Source organism: Colius striatus, chromosome 8 (assembly GCF_028858725.1).
Source record: "Colius striatus isolate bColStr4 chromosome 8, bColStr4.1.hap1, whole genome shotgun sequence".
NCBI classification, from domain to species: Eukaryota; Metazoa; Chordata; class Aves; order Coliiformes; family Coliidae; genus Colius; species Colius striatus.
The window spans coordinates 22,088,537-22,106,625 of NC_084766.1; the positions used below are offsets into that span (position 1 = coordinate 22,088,537).

General features: G+C 40.0%; 1 protein-coding gene across 4 annotated transcripts in view; it reads right to left on the reverse strand.

Moving 5' to 3' along the window:
* Nucleotides 1–253: 253 nt before the first annotated feature.
* EXOC6 (exocyst complex component 6) overlaps nucleotides 254–18,089 on the reverse strand; it is a 91,450-nt gene continuing 73,614 nt past the window's right edge. For 3 of the 4 annotated variants that reach the window (XM_062001474.1, XM_062001473.1, XM_062001475.1), the window contains 3 exons: nucleotides 2,179–2,291; nucleotides 1,804–1,815; nucleotides 254–1,356 (listed from right to left, as the gene is read on the reverse strand). In XM_062001474.1, the coding sequence (XP_061857458.1) occupies nucleotides 1,224–1,356; nucleotides 1,804–1,815; nucleotides 2,179–2,291 (258 nt within the window). In that variant the 3' untranslated portion in view covers nucleotides 254–1,223. The remainder of the gene's footprint in view (nucleotides 1,357–1,803; nucleotides 1,816–2,178; nucleotides 2,292–18,089) is intronic. The other variant, XM_062001478.1, reaches the window with a different exon arrangement.

Genomic DNA, 18,089 nt, shown 5'->3' on the forward strand with positions numbered 1-18,089 from the left:
GAAAAGACGGCGAGCATCGTCCCGGGATTCCCCCGCCCGCGGAGCGCTCCGGCCCCGCTCTGCAGCCCCCCCGCCGCCCTCAGCCCCCCGGACCCCACTCTGCTGTCACAGACACCCGGACCCCCTCCCCGGGGGTAAAGCACCAAAGAGCCGGGACCCGTACAGGGCCCAACGAAACCAGCTCTGAGGTGCATCCCAGTGCACAAAATGAAACAAGGATATTGGCGCAGTTTATATTACTGTATTTAGACAGTCAATAACTTAAAAATACAGCGAAAATGTACATTATTTTTACATGTTCCATTTGGTTTGTGGTTGTCAGACATTCTCTTTGTGTTTAAAATAGCCAGGAGGGGATAGTACAAAGAGACCAGCGGTGGGACGAAATGCTAGTTGCTGGGATGGTCTGGCGGTAGGTAGAAAGCGCATACTGACAAACAGATGCGGTACGAAACCAACAGCTGCAAATCTATTCCTTATGGCAAGCTGGGGAAATGAACCCAAGATCTTACAAAAGTACAGTTAGAAATAGTAACCCTGAGGAACAAAACCAAAACAAAACATCACATTATAAAGAACTCAAATGGTTATTTACATTCACAACCTCAAGATAAAACTCTTTCGGAGAACAAAGCTTAGAAGCTGTAACACTAAATAAATATCAAGTCTAATTCTCAGTTTTGAAAGGTACTAAAAATCAGAAGATCTTTTCATACCTCCAGACTACAAAATCTGGTATACAAAGTTATGTCCAATCACTTTAAGGCTAATATACATTTAATGCAGGAAAATGATAGGTGGCATGTAAATGCAAGTATCTCAATGCTTTAAAAACATTAAATTAGGATCCTCCAGAAAACAGCAATTAAGGGATCATTCCTCAAATAAATCCTACCCAGAGCAAAATTTCTGATACCATGTCTGCAGATATTTAAATAATGTATATACAGTTCAGCAGTTCCATGTACAATACGATTGAGCTGGTTTTTATTGTACAGTCTCATTTTTCATTATTTGTTTACAATATACAAAATAGTATTCGATCCATTAAAAATACATACAAATAAATGTTTGCTGAAGACTCCATGTACAAGCCATCTACTGCATTCTTCCTTTACTCAGTCAAACGAATGTCTGTCCTAACTGATATCGCTCTTTGCTTAGTAGAAATAGTGGCTAAGAAATGTCTCTTGGCTTGACGAGATACCATTGATTTGGCAGGCCTATGTGTGCTGGGACATACCATTCACTAAGCTCCTAAGTTGCTTTACTACAGTCTCTATCAGCTTCTGCTTGTCACGATCATTCTTCCTGAACTGGGCAAAAATGTTGTTCTTTTTGCTAGAGTCTTTCATTCTGAGGAAATAAAGGAGCAAATGATACGTTAGAAACATCATTTGAAAAGGAGAAATCCGACTGTTTAATTAGGTTTACTGTTGATCTTCCTCCTCATAAGAACGGAAAGATTACAAAAGCTGTTACCTATGCGCTCCTAAACTTCCGCAATGAGGAATTCGTTTTAACAAACATTACTTCACAAATCGCCGGTCAGTATTAAGCAAATATCACTTTGTCAGGAAACTGGCCCTACCAATTTCGGCAGGAGAGAAGCAAACCAGAAACCCGTTAGAGCCGTCTGCTCCCACAGTGAGCTTAGACTTGGCCCACGGGCGGGTCTTGATCACCGTCAAATCGCCCGATATCGTTATCGCTGATCTCCCATACCAATGATTTAAAAACGAAATTCGAGACACAAAGTATATTGATGTAACGATATTTTGTAGCAATGTAGGCGATACATACCCTCGGTGAACTCTGCGGAATACATATTCATCGCAGGCAGGAGAGGAGAGAAAACACGGTTAGAAAACGCTTTTTAACCACGGTGTATCTTGACGCGGTTTTTAAAAGCAGGGTGGATCGCGCCCTCCCAGCCCCGCCGAAACGCTCGCACCGGTTTCGCGGCAGTTCGGACAGCCGCACGCTGCTGCCGGGGCTCCGGCCGTGCCTCCCGGCCCCGGGCCGGCGCGGCGCTGCCGCCGGGCTCCCGCCGCCGCAGCCCCCGGGAGAGCGGCCCCGGCCCCGCCGCCGGGCTCGGAGCGCTGCGGCCCCGGCCCGGCCCGGCCCCGCGCCCGCCCCGCCGCCGGCTGCCGCTCCGGCCACGGCTCCGGCACTTACTTCTCCAGGAGCGTGAGGGCCGTGCTGGGATTGACCCGCAGGTATTTGGAGGTGGCCTGCCCGTAGTCAGCCAGGTAAGTGGACCAGTCCCACACCATGAAGAGGTCCAGGAGCTGTGGGAAGGGAGAGGCGAGTGAGGGAGTGAAAAGCGGCTCTGTGGGGAGGAGGTTGCTGTCCGGGCCGGGCCCGGCCGCAGCCCCCCGCCTGTATCCCGGCCGGCAGCCCCTTCACCTGACCATGTCTCTCATCAATGCCTTCTGGCCTCGCTCCTTGCATTCAGAGGCGGCCATACAGGTCGGCCCTAGGACGGGATGCTAACAGCCTCATGCGCCGGTGTTTTGTGAGCTTGCTTTACCGTGGGGAGTGAGAACGGGATGCTCACGCCTGTTGCTGCTCACAGTAATTTAAAACAGAAGTTCAGGTAGTCTCAATTAAGTGAATTAAACAACCCCTGCTGCACTCTCCATAGTGACTCATAACTGGGACTCAGTCCCAAGTCCTGAGCACACCTCTGGCCCAAACAAACCCCAAACACTTAAAAAGGGGAACAAAAAGCTTCCAAGCACAGTCCTGTGTCTGGCTGCAGTTTCAAATCAGGCCTTTGACTCACAATCTTGGAGCTGCTGTTCAACAATTATTTGCGCTTTTACAAGCAGACGTGATGCCTGACCTCCAGCAGTCAGCATCCTTGCAGCCCTCAATGCCGAATTCCCCCTCCACCATCATGGGGCCAGGGTGTGGGCAGCCCCACTCAAGGAATCTTTTCCACAGCTACCTTTGAGGCAGCAGTCCCCACACCCATTGACATCAATGGCAGGGTTCCCCAGCTTCCCCTCACCTCTGATGCCTGTCCTTGTCCACAGACTGGTTCTTAGGCTGTCTTGCGTTAGCCAAACCCACTGATAAAATAAGCGTGGGAAACCATTAGCAACAGTTTGTCCCGGGTCACAGTGCTCACTGTGGCTCCACTGTTCTGGATCCTCAGCATAACCTAAAGCCCCAGCTTGCCTGGAGGCCTCACTACATTGGTAGTACTGGAAAGGTGGGATGGAACAGGATTTTCTGTAACAAAGCTACTTTATGAAACATGACAGACTACTGCAAGTCATACAGTTTTGCTATTTAAATAAAGGAACATGTTCACTTTAAACACTTGCTTCTGTTAAGTCAGACCTGAGCTGTCACAGCAAGCGCAGGGCAGGAGCAGGCACCCTCTCCTCCAGCTTCTCAGGTTATGCTAAGTAAAGGGCTGCACCTCTGAGAGCCTTGCCTGATGCAAACTTTACAGTCTGATAAAACATTGCAGGTCTGCAAAAATGCTCATCCCCCAAATTACAGCACCAACTTCATTACAAAATAAAAGCATACAACCCGTCTTCACAGACTTCTCCAAATTCTTCCACTTCCTAACTATTTTCTTATGTTATTCTCAAATGAAGTGTCTAATTTAAATAAATTATTTTCTAGTTAATGACTTCTTACATATTTACAGTATCATTTTTTACAGATATGTAGTAACATTTCCTGGCTTTGCGACAGACCTCTGACACGGTTACTGCTCCATCATTCCAAATTCCTCTAAGGACCATCACAAACTTCAGTGACATCTAAATTTTACATTTAACTGCTTTTGGTGAAAGGTGTATAAAAAGCAAGGAGGATATTTTGCACTCTATTGACTACATATCCATGGTAGCTGTCAAGGTCAAATGCAAATGGTTCTTTCTCACAAGGTGCTTTATCAGGATGGGCATCATCAATTCCCCTACAAGAGTTGTTGAGAATACACTTTGGTCACTAAGCAAATAGACTTGGGAAGGCTGTGGTAACTCAGAAATCAGTGCCACTTGTGAAACCCACAGACTCGGTTGCTGCTGCACGTTACTCACCACTTCTTAATATCTGTGTTATAACAGCCAGTAGTGCCCAGTCCTCATAGAGGCTGTAGGATGTCTTCAAAAGCATGATCAAAAGAGTGGAAAGATAGGACAGATAGATGCACAACACAAGCTGGGAGGACGAAGCTGACAAACACAGGAACCCAAACTATATTATCTGGAGACTTCACGTTCCCTCTCTCTTATACAGAAGCAAATGATGTACTAATAAATTGCTACTAATTACAATGCCACTTGTCATGGACTCCATATGGGAGATGGCCCTTTAGAAAGGAGTATGCCAATGCTCCTGCAGCAGCTTTGTTCAGTAAATCAAAGGTGAAATATTTAATGTCTTATTGCTACTGAAACATTGAAATTGAGGATTTTAAAGAACTTCAAGCTCTGTATCCTGTTAGGAACACGTGGTTCAAAGCCATCAATGAGCAATACAATTACAGTGCTGACAGGTTCAAAGAAACTTTCCTGCCAATGTTGCATGAGCGATTTTTATATCATACTTCCAGTGCTTGAATCAACTATCTGATTGTGTCCTGGCTCTGGTACATCTCAGTGATGGTGACGGCAGGGGTGAAACATTACACCTCATTTGTCCTTTGACCAGGGTAGGCACGTAGGGCTTTAAACAGACCATGGAGTCCATTGCTTTTCAAAACGAGGTAAAGCAATACCCACGAGAACATGAAGCATATTCTGTGCACTCTAGGACAGTCCTGGCTCTGAAGAGTGAACACTCTGAGAGACCTGTTGACAAGGGGGACATATCCAGAGTCTCTTTCCTGCTCCACACGTGGTGGAAGAGCTGCACACAATCAGCCTCATGCTAATAAATCTCCTAAGTTAAATCAGCTGTCATAGCATGTGGCAGGTAACACAAAGGGCCTGGGATTTGCCACTCAATCCTAGCTCCTTTCCCTCCTCCTGCACGTGTAAATGCGACAGGGAGCTGCAGACACTGCTGGAGCCCAGAATACTGCTGTGCACAATTAAACATTGTGTGGCTCAGCCCCCTCACAGCTGCAGTTTTGTGCTGTGCCATGTTGCTGTACGTAATGGGCTCTGACAGCACATACTGTACATTGTGGGTGGGCAAGAGCTGCCTGGTGTGTAGCCCTTTGGATCTGTGTCCTGGCCATTCATATCACCTGTGTCTGACCTGGCACTTGGTGAGTGTGCAGACACTGCAGGCACTTTGCGAGGGTTGCAGGTTGACGAGCAGCCAGCAAGGACCGCAGAAATGAACTGCTGGTCTCAGGGCCATCACATGTGTGTGGGAAATAACTTCAATCCACCCATACAAAGCTTGAGCACAACCCCCAATTCACATTCATTCCTGCTACAGAAATATTGACCCTACAGTCTACTTCAACTCATCCTACCATATTCCTTTCTGATTTACATTGCTACAAAAATGTGTGTCTTATTTAAATGAAGCACTTCATCTTCCTCATACAGAAAGACCTCTACTAAAGTGGAACTGTCTTGACCACAGCCATATGATCTGGAAGACAGCCCATCCATTCAAAGATGCAGAAAAATGCTTGGACTGCTTAATGTGATTTAAACATACTATTAGAAAGACAAGACCGAAAATGAAGCCCTGGCATACCTCATCCTTTGGTAGATGGTTTTTATTTTAGTAAAACTTATCTTGAAATGTATACAAAAAGATTACTGGAAATAAAAGAAGAACATGAAGATGCAAAAAGTCTAGGTTTTAATTAATGCAAACAGATAGTTACATGAAATGTATCACAAAACCTTGGCCACTCTTCAGTAGAGATGAAAAAACCCCAGGACTTTCCCCCTGTATTTTTCCTGCATTTTCATTCACAATAGATGCATTAAAACGATTTTATAATGTGATAGGGATTAGGTGTGTGCAAAACCACTAGGAGAGGGAACAGCCTTTGGTAATGTTACACAGCACTCAAGGTGAAGATATAATGGAAATAATTTGTGAATTTGGCTTCACATGCTGACATGACTCATACCACAGAGATGTAACGTGTAGGATATGTTAAGTTCCTCTGAAATACAAGGAGGTTGTAAATCTCTGCAGGTTTAAATACTGTGATTACTACTAATGTGGAAAATGAAAAACAGTATCAAGGGCAACTCTAATTGTAAATGCGTTAATTTTGCCAGAAAACATATCAACTACAATGAAAAAAACCCTCAAGATCTAGGGGATTTAGGTGTTTGCCCCACAGCTTCTCAGTTGTGATGCATGAAGTATAGGAGAATTTGATGTTTCTGTGACAGTAGTTCTTATTGTCCCACTTAGAATCAATCTATTAAAGGCCAAATTAAAGCAACATTTACCTGCTACTATTTTATCCACTGAAACTGTTGCTGTTACAAAGTCATTTACTGAGTTTTGCCTAAAAAATCGGTGAAAATCCACCCACATTGGCACTGCTGGCTGTGACTTCTTCAGGGTTAGAATATGCATTGTTTTCCTTGAAACTACAATAGGAAAAAAGTTTATTTTGCACACGCATCTTTCCAATAAATACTTCAAACCAGACCAAAAAGCAATCTCTCACAATGAGTTTAGGGTTTGGAGGCAGTGCAAACCATTAGCTGTTAGTCAGCTGCTCAGCCCCACCTAAAGAGCCACCCGAGGGTTCTCAGTCAGAACCAGCTTATCACTCACCTGAAACACCGTGAAGCAGCAAATAAACCAAGCATCTGCACTGTATTAGGAAAGAACAATGGCACTGTTGTACTCTCTTTATCCCTTAACAACCATGAAAAATAAGAATAAACTAAGACAGGCACTTGAGGATTCTATAATGAAGCAGAATATGTTTCTCTAGGAGAAAGAGAAGCCCTTCTGACTAGGAATAACTCACACAGAAGCTTGTCTACCTGCGTGTCTGAGTCTTTTCTAGTATAGAGTTAGAGTGTCCAATAAGATTGTCCCCAGTCTTATTTACAAGAGAGATAGAATTTGCCTCTTCTAAAGGTATGATAGAGGGGGAACCTTTATCCAGCATCTTGGAACCATCAGGGCTGATGATCAGAGCGCAGCATATTCCTTTTATCGTATATGAAAGTGTGCTGCCTTCTCAAACCCTCACATTAGTGACAACTTAAGCCCCTGGCTGCTGTTCTACTCTTGCATTTTGAATGATGCCCCACAACACTTTGATATTCTAACTTTTTGTTCATGTCTATATATTTTCTAAATGTCTTTTATGTGCAACATTAGTTATTTCTGCTTGAAATAAAGAGCACTTGGGGAAAAAAAGGTTTTTATATATACTTATATAAAAGGCTATAGTCATCTCCTACATTATACAAATAACACCACAATTTTTAATTAGAAGACTTATTTTAAGCACAACAATTTTATACTAAACTACTTTTTGTTGTTAAAAGAGGCCTGCCTTGAAGACCTTGTTAGCTAACGGGTTTGGTTAACAGAAAACATTGTAACAAGGGGAAAAAAGTTTTCAAGATTTTAGGGACAGAATTCTGGTTTCAAATAGGGCACATTACTCTTGCTGTTTTTCCCCAAAATTTTGGTGATGCGCCCATGTTTGGATATAATTTACTGGTAGTCATTGCTCACTAAAGCTTTGTCTTGTGTTACCTAAAGTCCTGAGAGCTCAGCCATAGTCCTTATTTAGGCCATCTTGTAATTATGTGAGAATTTTGTGCAACGGGAACTGCTGGAATTGACCATCCGGCCCTTTCAATGCTGTTGAGCCTCTTGTCACATCCTCAAATATCATACAGATGCCCTTTCCTTTTTACTTTTGGGCAACTGTCAGGAATAATCTTGGAAGAGAGAACACAGCTTTGGGAATGAGTTATGCACGGAGTCAACACAGCAACACAGACAGAAGGAGGAAATGAGGACTTTGCAGAAGGAAATGCGGACAGTGTCCATTAGACAACACCAACTGTGATAGTTATACTACAAATATCCTAATCGTAAATTATCAAGGTACCTTGGTAGCTAGTAAATTATCAAGTGTCAGCAAATAGCAAGGTTTGTACAACACCAGTCACACCAGTGGCGAGGAGACAAAAATGAGACCTACATCTAATATATTTTTTACCTTTTTGTAAAGTCAAATACTCCATCAAAAGAAAAGCTATCCTTTTAACATACCTTTATCGGTTATGTCCTTCTGGCCCACTCTCCTTACTCACAAGAGGAATACCTCTTATGCTAAACAGTTTATTAACCCCTAATCACCCAGTTACTTCTGGACTTGATTGCATGTGTAATTACCTTTTGTCAGGTACAATTTGCCTGATAAACATGTCAGAACACTTGCTGCTTAGTCTGTTGAAACAGATAAATGCTGTCTTTCCACAGCCTTGGGGCATAATTAACAGGGAAAAAAAAGGCAGTTATAAAAACACACAGAAGCTGATTCAGTAAGGCAGGAGTTCACAGCATGCAGCCCGCCAAGGCCCGCTGCCTGGCCTGCTACGCTTGCCTGAGCCCTTATTGAGTTCCAGCCTGCTGTGACAGGGCAACAGGGGCAGCCCTCAAAAACTGAGACTTAAAGTAGGTTTCCACGTGAACTTCAAAAAAGAGTGGGATGATGCCTGTTTAGGGAAAAAAAAACAAAACAAACCCACAACCAAACCCCACAAAGTGAAACAGCAGAAAATGATATAGGTAGAGTTCCTGTCATCATTATGTGTTACATGCTCAAGTAGACTCTCTGGGATGGGACTAGGAAGCAAAAAAGTAAAAGACAGTAGAGAAAAAAATCAGGAAAGGCAAAAGACTGAAAAAAAGGGGCTCTGTGGCATTCTTGGGCTTAGTTCCTTGGGCTTACTTCCTTCTGATTTCTGTCCCGTAGTGTTTGCAGGTTATGTGCCCATGCACTACAGGGAGTGCAAAAAAGAAATCCTTACCTGACCTCTGGATAACCCAAACAGGAGATTAGCCCATTTCCAAGCAAAGCAGGTTGTCACACTGTTAGGCCAATTGCTTCTATTGACACTTTGCATAAACATCTTACACAGGGTGATCAGAAAGGACTGTTATGCCATTAGTGCTCTTTTATTTTTTTATACCTAAGCCTTACTGAATAAAGGTCTTTCTGAGTAAGGGATAACAAAAGGGTCAAAAGGTCACAAACATTCTTTTAAGTAGGCAAAAATCAGGGAAGTTTAGATTCATTGAAAAGTGCAAATTGGAACTTTTTTGCATCTTGCACATTCCATCAGGATCAGCTTTTTCTAATTTCACCTCTAGCAAATTCATTAATCGATTGAAATCTGCATTTTTTACTTTTACTTTTAAATAAGAAGATGCTAAAATCTTAATTTTAGGAATTAGCAAACTGTCTAATCTTCTCAGCTAATCAGTAATCTAAGCAGACTTAGACATTAACATTAAAATCCTCATGAAGAACAGTGTGAAAACATACAGAATTCTTTCCTGAAGTGGTTTGACTGAGCAGTCTCTCAAGTACAGTTTTCACCCATAATTTACGCCGCATGTGGTTTGCACTGTGTACAGCAAAATAGTCTATATTTTCCTTTGTTTTGTTTTTGCTTTGATCAGAGATGGAAACAATCTCCCTTTAATAGTATAAAAGCCACCTGCTGGGCATTGCAGACTACAGCTAATTGGCAAATTCTTTGAAATTTTGATATAATGGATTTTGACCTCTTTAATTAAAAAAATCCCAAAGCCTAGAATACTGGTGAACTCTTCTGGGAAAGGAACAGTGCCAAGCACACACAACTGCAAGCTACACCCAATCTTTTCTTAGGACTAAGAGCACACAAATAACACTACAATTTTTCCCTTGAGGATGCATGGTTTTTGACCTAACACCTCCCCGCCCCCGCCGCCATGACTGCTGTCAGCTAGGTTTAATTTAAGTCATTATTATAAAGGAATAGCAAATATATTAATATATCAGTTATTAATAATTTTATTAGGTCTTGGAGTGAAAAAGGTCCAAAGATGAAAGGGACTTTTTCATTTTACACACAATAAACTCACAAAAGTCCCATTCCTGCACTTCTCACCCCAAGGAGCTCACACTGTACCTATATACACCTTGTATTCAGAAGAACAAGTGAGTCTGATAACTAAAGAGGAAACCTGTCAATCAGAATTGTTGTTGTTTCATAATTTCTGACATACCATTAATCTTTCAGTGGAGCTATAATCTCATCAGTTTGTGAACTCTGAGGCAATGATGTCTTCCTTTTGTTTAAACACTTATTTATACTCTGCCCAGACTAATGGGGCCATGGTCCATGACTGGGACTCCTACAGACTGCAGTAACACAGCTACACAACACTTTCTTTTTAGATTCTGTTTCTGTTTCATGCACAAATGCACAAGAATATATGTAACACAGGTATATGCTTACTGCAAACAAATTAACACCCCTCCCTACCCCGCATGATCATGAAGATAACACTCCCATTAGTTCACCAAATGTTATCTCCCTGTTTATTAAAGCATGCACACCATGAAAGCACTTACTAGATTGGAACTAAAACGTGAAGGACCCGAATCAGAACTGGACAAAGACAAGTCTTGTTCACTCTAAACATTTCCTGGCCACAAATGAACAACAGAAGTATTTAAAAGTATTTAGATATCTAAAACCAGTTTACAAGGAAAAAAGGCAGAGTTTACTAACTGAAGAATAACACCATACCAATCAAATGTAATTATCACTTAATCAGTAGGTGTTCCTTACTGCTGACAAATATCTTGTTAGCCTGGTTAGCAAGTCTGCCTGCCACTTGCCAAAATATTTTGTTTTATTTAGTCCTGGTGACTTATTTTGTGGATGTGGTGAATTTTAAAATCCCCCCTACTGACAACATAACTGGAATAACTGGCCTGGTATTTCAAAGTGTAAATTGATCTCTTGATCTGTGAATGTCTCCCGATACTTTATGCTACCCTTTTTCTAGATTGGTATAACAAATGCATTTTCAAAGTGATGTTATGGGGATTTAGCTATGCAATTCCCATTAGTGTCAATGGGGGTCGCAGGCTAAATTCCTGGGCAATGCTTTGAAAACTGAGCCCTGGATTTTCAAAGGAAGGTTAGTTTGTGTTAGAAAGGCAGTGTCTTTCAGTTTTTAAGCCACTGCACTAAAACATGGTACTTTTTTTTTTTTTAAAGCACTATACATTAGAGATTCTGCCTAAATTGGGAGCAGAATGTTCATAACGTTCATAACATTGAGTTTTCACCTGTTTCAAATTTGTAAGTGAAAATTGTATCTGTCACTACCTTGAACTTTATGACACAATTTTTAACACTTTCATAAATGTACAATGTATACATTTAGAAGTTACCACAGCTGATCTATTGGCAATTGTTTTTATGCTAACAAAAACAGAAGTTATTTGTATTCAACTACATTCTTTATAACCTAAATTCTTCCAAAGGGCAGAGTTCTTTCCTAAAATCTGCACCTTGAGGTACACTGAGAGATGCCTGGTTTTGTTATGTTCATGAACAAGCCCAAATACATCTTCTATTCTTTGGTACTTCAAATGAACTTAGGCCTGCCTACAAAATAAAACGCTTGCTGTTGAAGTCACAGGAACAAGCTTGTTGCTGTTACCATAACCACAAAAGCACTCAAAATGTATAATGATTTTACAAATCCCACTAAAAATTCAAGCAGCCCGAGATGTAACATCTGAAGAAAATCACTGATAAATAGTCACTGCAGCAAATATAAATAGCTAGGCCCTATGCAAAACACAATATAGCAACACGTAATACCTCTTCAAAGTAGAATCATTTAATTACAGTGCAAATGTTTATTATGAAGAGTGTTGCTCTTCATCATTAAAGAATAAGCTGGACTAGAAGCAAAAGAACTGTCTTTTGAGTCTAGAAACAGGGAAGAGTTTGAAAAGCAGGAGCCTGGCAGACAGTCAGGCTCCAGAGGGCACAGGCTCAGGCCAAATTGCTCCTGTCAAGCCTGTTAGCCTGTACACGAAGTCCCTTTAGACAAAGCATAAAACTATGTCAATAGTAAAATTTGTGTGGATTAAAAATTGTGTATTATGCAATGGTCAGGTCATTCACAATTTTTTTTTCTTGTTTGCTTGGTGTGTTTTGTTTTTGAGCTTCTGATGCAGAGGCGTACATGCTCAAAGAAAATGCAGGGGTGACAAGTGCAGCTCCTCAGAACAGGACATCTGCCTCTGATCTGGATGAGACTTTGAGAATACAATTTCAGCTGTGAAACTTATGAAGCCTTTAATATATCACAGTTAAATTTAAGCTGTGATTTTCATTTGGCTTCTGTTTGTTTTTTAAGCATGGGTTTGCCATGAATACTTAAACACTGACATTTAACAAAACCATTATTATCTCAAGAGACAATTTTTATGGTTTAATTTATTTAAACTTGAATTTTCTATAAGCATTTTTTTTCAGTTGCAGGACACTTGTAACAGACTTGCTTTAAACTATTTGCTCATTGACAAAATAAAATAGCACATGATATGGCATAGTAACTTAAAAATAGTATCTTGAGGATTAAAATTTATGTCTCAATCCTTACTATAAAAATCCATTTACACTCAAAAGTTGTACTCAAAAATTTCAAAACTTACTGTTAAAATTTTATTTTAACCACCTCCTCTTAGAAAAGGTGAGATTAATTAAAAATCACCTAACTTGGTGCAACTGGAATAAAATTTAAACACAAAGCATATTCACTTCAACTTCCATAATACTGTGTTCTGGAATTGAACAGTCTTGTCCCATCTGTCATATTTAATATTTAGCAATATCCATGTGAGTAACTCTAGAAGCCTGCAGTCTCACCAGAGGTCAGTGTATCTATACCGTATCACAAAAAGTCATTATCTTACAAATGCTGTCTAGAACTAATCCAAAATATCCTTGTATAAACACACATCTAATCTATAAAGTAAGGCTGCTGTACTCTAAAACTAAACATACATAGTGGTTTTCTCAAGTATAGTTCCAACTGTAAATTTCAGTCTGACAACTTCTAGGATTGAAAGAAGGAGTTTTAGACACTCAGCCCAGGTGTGCAACTCTAAACTTATGCCTGTGGGAAGACAAGTAAGTGTGGCACAGCTCCATGGGATCAGCCTTATGCTCACAGAAGAGGCAAAGACTTCAGCTCTTTGCGTGAAGCTGCAGCTTGCAGAACTGACCCAGGAAGCCATCAGCCTGGTTACTGGGAATTACCAGTTCAGTGGCAGAATGGGCTATTTCCTTCTCTTAGCTTTCCAGGTATTTCTTGTTATATTCTGACTTGGGCTAAAACACCAGAGGAAATGACATCTAAGAAAAACACTGAAATTACATAGTTAAGAGATCAAGGGTTCCAGGCTAACAGAAAGATACACATCAGGTCTGTAAGGTTTATGAACATCTCTTCAGTCTACAGCATTTGGTCTCCACTGAGGGTCATGATCTTTAGTGTGCACTATAAAACACGTCACTAAGGTAATCTGTGGTTCTACAGCAGGTAGGCAAAAATAGTTTGTCTCAGCACAACAATCTAATTATTTCTTTTTGTTTGCTTTGGTTTATTATTTTAGATTTGTGTGGTTCTCATAAAGCTGCAGATCTAAAATACAACCAGTGCTCTGGATTTTTCTCTTCAGTGGACAATAGCATTCAGTGGTCATCATTAGTATCTGCAGGAAGTAGATACAAATACAACTGTTCAGTGAAGCACCTCAGCTGGTCTTGGTTAGAATATGTGGAAAGCCACTGAAATCTAAGACATAATAGGCCTGAAATCAGCATCATTGTTTTGCATCCAGAACCAAAAATCCAGTGCAATCCATAAGGCACGCTTACAGATGTGCTCATCATGAGTTTACTGTAAACAGTTACATCTTTTGAAGTAGTGAATTCAGGGTATAGCTGCATAGCAGATGAAGTTACATCCCTTAAGGAAAGCTAAACTAGACCTGGGAACCACTGGACAAGGAATTCCACAATCAGTAGCTCAGGAATGTAAATATATACAAGTTAAAAGCAAAGCCAAAATCACTAGACAAAAGTTTCATATTCTTTCCGGACAAACTTCACTTACATCAGCTACTACAAGATGTTTACTTCCACATCTACATCTATCAAATGACTCTAAAAACATTTTAGGAAATACTACAGCCTATACACAGTCCTAGTACTGGATTTTGTTTTTCTTGTCTAGATAGCTTGGTTTAGTGAGAGATTCTGATCCCCGTAAGTTGCAGTAACAAGAAACCCAGATAACTGAAGTGGGTTTTTTGTTGGCTTTTTGCAAAAGATCTTTCTTCTCCTACTGCTGTGTTTGTAAACACATTAGAAAAAACCTTGTCTGCTTAACGTCAATAGTCCAATATTACTTCTTTTCTAAGAACACATCTTCCAGGAATTACTCTTTTTAGCAGTTGATCTTTTTGCTTTATAATATGTCTTCTCAATTGTCAGGTGAAATGTTTCATCTGAAAAATTATTTGTTATAAGTGTTCTGGAAGACATAATAATTCCAAACTACATGTCACTTGTAATTACTCTTTATATATTAGCTCCAACAGATCCCAATACACATAGAACTTTTGCTGAGCAATGATGGCATAAGTCAGCCTCTAATGCCTCCTGCAATTTGAAAACCTCTTCCCTTGATTTTACTTGCCACTTTGAAATGTTATCCCCTTCTGGTGAGTAATCCCATGCTAGATTCTTTTCCTTCTTAAACGAACATTATTCTCACCCTTTATTGACTGACCACATCTATTATCACATGTAAGCAGCGTTAATCCTCTAGTAATTAACACCCTTATTAAAGTAATTTTAACTCAAAGAAGTTTAAATCGTATTATTGGTTTTGTTTAATTAAGCTATGGGGACAGTTTTACACCCTCACTTGAGTTTTCAGCTTGTGCCTTTTCAATCTACCAGTTCTTCCTACTAGTTACCTGTGTATTTCTATCTAGGAATTATTCAGTATTATTTGGTTTCACTGTTAACTTTTTAAACTATTCTCTGTCAATGGATGTAAGATTTAGACACTATACCGAACCTATTACCTTTCCCAAAACTATCATTTGGATGTGCGTTTCAATTATACTATCAAATCTGTCCATCCACAGGGCTCAATATCTTGTTAGTGCTTCAAATGAAACAGCCACTTTTAATGCCCTTCTCACACATCCTAAGGGAAGTGCAAAGGTTTTTATGTAAACTTTAGATGAGGAACCTGAGTGCACTGACTTGTGCCACTTATAAAGGCTGTCTCAGCACTTTTTCTGTTACTTCAAAAATAAGGCAGGTTTTAAAATTGTATTTTTGTGTGTATTGTCTACTGCATGTTCCTTTCTATGGGAAAATATCTGATGGTTTGTGTTCTCTTACAAATCTCAGGTAAGCTACTCAACTGACATGTTTGACACAGGGTCAAAAGATGAAAACTGTCTTCTGATTTAACTGTATCATGTTACACTGTGCATGCTGGAAGAGTGGGGGCTAATTGTGTGTCCCCCTGGAATGATTTCCTGCAGGCACACTACTGAAACCAGGAAAGATTGTGTTCTCCTGGGAATAAGGTAACCTGATGGTTTCATGGACTTTATACACCATTTTAACACTATTCAGTATGCTCTGTACCATTCAGTACAAGTCTTTTCTTTCCTTTGAGTAAAAAACATCTCTTCAAATTTCTGCTGCTCAAAAAATAAATGTTCTCAATGGGTCTCAGCATAAACCATGGAAAATTATAAACCTATAAAGAAAAGGACAAGAACAATAAAGTACATTTATAGACAGGAACTGATCTCTTGTTGTCTTTCATCCCCTGTCTTTAAGTTCTTTTCTCCCTATCAAATACTGTTTCTATCTACTCATCTTTTGGTTTTTTTTTTCCTTTGCTATTAGTGCTCTAGAGAAAGTCTTCTGCAAGAATATTTATTTAGAGTCTAAAACATAACCTATATGTGAATCTTTTGTGAAAACTTTATCTGTTATTTCAGTATTCTTTAAAACAGTACAAGTTGTTCCACCCCAAACCTGACGCATCCATAACAGCCACATATATTGACATGGTATAAGCCAATATGATACAAAACTATACCTAAGAACACACTGATTCAGTCAAATTGCTTATACTACAATTAGTTCACTTCATCCAGAAACCAGTTATTTACGTAATAGTATGAAATCCAATAATTTCTTTTGCCATCTATTACTATCTTTGTACTAACAGAAAGAAGATATGAGGGTTTCATCTCCCAAATTTCATATGACTGGAGACAGTTAGAAAGTCAGAACAACGTTTTTTTCATTTCTATTTCTGCAGTGCTAAAGCACGTAACTGAAGATCACTGTCACATTATGGCACATTATGTATGATGTACAAACACTTTTGAAGATACTGTCTTTTTTTCTAAGACACTATGATCCAAATGAATAAACATTCATTAACTGTATTTCATCTACTGAAGTCCTTGACATCCTGTGTCTATGCAATTCCTTTCTTGCATTATTATTGTTCTGAAGCAGAGAACAATTTTGTCTTTCTTCTTGTAAAAGATTCCTTTGATTTTACTGGATTTTACATTTGCCCTATAGTGAATTCCAAAGGAGAGACAGATATTCTTTTCCACAGAGGAAACTAGGAAAAAGGGAAAAAAAAGGGATATGATTGACAGATAATTTAGAGAAGGAATGGATCGCGACTGAAAAACGTACTGAAGGCAAATCTGTAGGGTTAAGGAGCTTGCAGTGCTGTCCAATACATACTACATACCAGTAGTATGCATTACCAGCTAAGCTAAGGCTGAAGGATGTAAGCAATTTCGGTGCAGAAATTATTAAATATGGTAACACAGCTACTAGTCCCATGGCTCCCTGTTGGGAGACCAGGATTCATAGCTGTTAAGAGAATGCAAACAACAGTAACTTGGAAAACAATAATTTTCTTCTCTTGTGATGTTCAATTAACAATGCTCATTCATTACTCATAAGAACCACATTCCACCCACAGGATTCAGAGGAAGTCCTGTGGAGCTGGGGCTCCAAAACTGAACTCCATCCATCAGCTCAGGGCTACAGAAGGGCCCAGACACAATGGTAGAGATCTTGAAGGAACTGGCTGTCAGCAGGAAGACAACAGCTTGATATAATGTACTCACAAACTTCAGGAAACACAGGTACCCAAACCTTCCTTCCTTGCATTTACATCATTTCTTACATGACAAAGACAAAGGCAGAGGAAAACCAGAGAGAAACGTCATTCCACTGACTAACTTCCACTAAATGGGATATATATCAGTGACTCAAGGAAAGGGTAGGCAGGAGTTTACAAATGTAAGAGGCACATGGATCAATTTCTTCTAATTCAAGGAAGAGATTTGTTAGTTGAGAAATTATCTGAAAATGAATCTTATGAAACTCTTCCTACCAAGAAGTCCTTCTGCAAAAAGAATAAAACCTCCAGACAGATTATTTAGTGCTTTATCTCATATCATCCTTGGAAATTACTACTCCCAGGCATTTAGCATGCCAGTTATTGAAGACACTTCGTATCTCTTCTGAAGAAAACCGAAGCCTTTGGGTTCTGGCATTATGGACAGGGTATAATCAAGATATGTACTTCAACTATAAAGAATAGAATTTTAGTGACATTTAGGTCATGATCCTACAGGAGTTTCCTCTGTAACTATGAGACATTAAAGCTCTCCAGAGATAAGAAGTTTTCATCATAACAACAGCTCTGTACATTTTGAATGAATTGATGAACTATTTCTAAACCCGGTCTTGTGAAAGTACTGAAGACAAAGAAGAGCTGGACACTGATTAAATGTGATGGTAGCACTCAGATGCGACTTAGATGTGGCCATCTAAATAGTCTTGACAACAGCTTTTGCCTGTTTGTTTGTTTCATAATTCCTGCTCTGATCAACCTCTACACTGAAACTTTTAGTAACTTGTATGATGACAGTATTTAGAAGCTGTAACACCCCTACACTACTCTAAGAAGTCAACTGTTTCACCTGCACACAACAAATG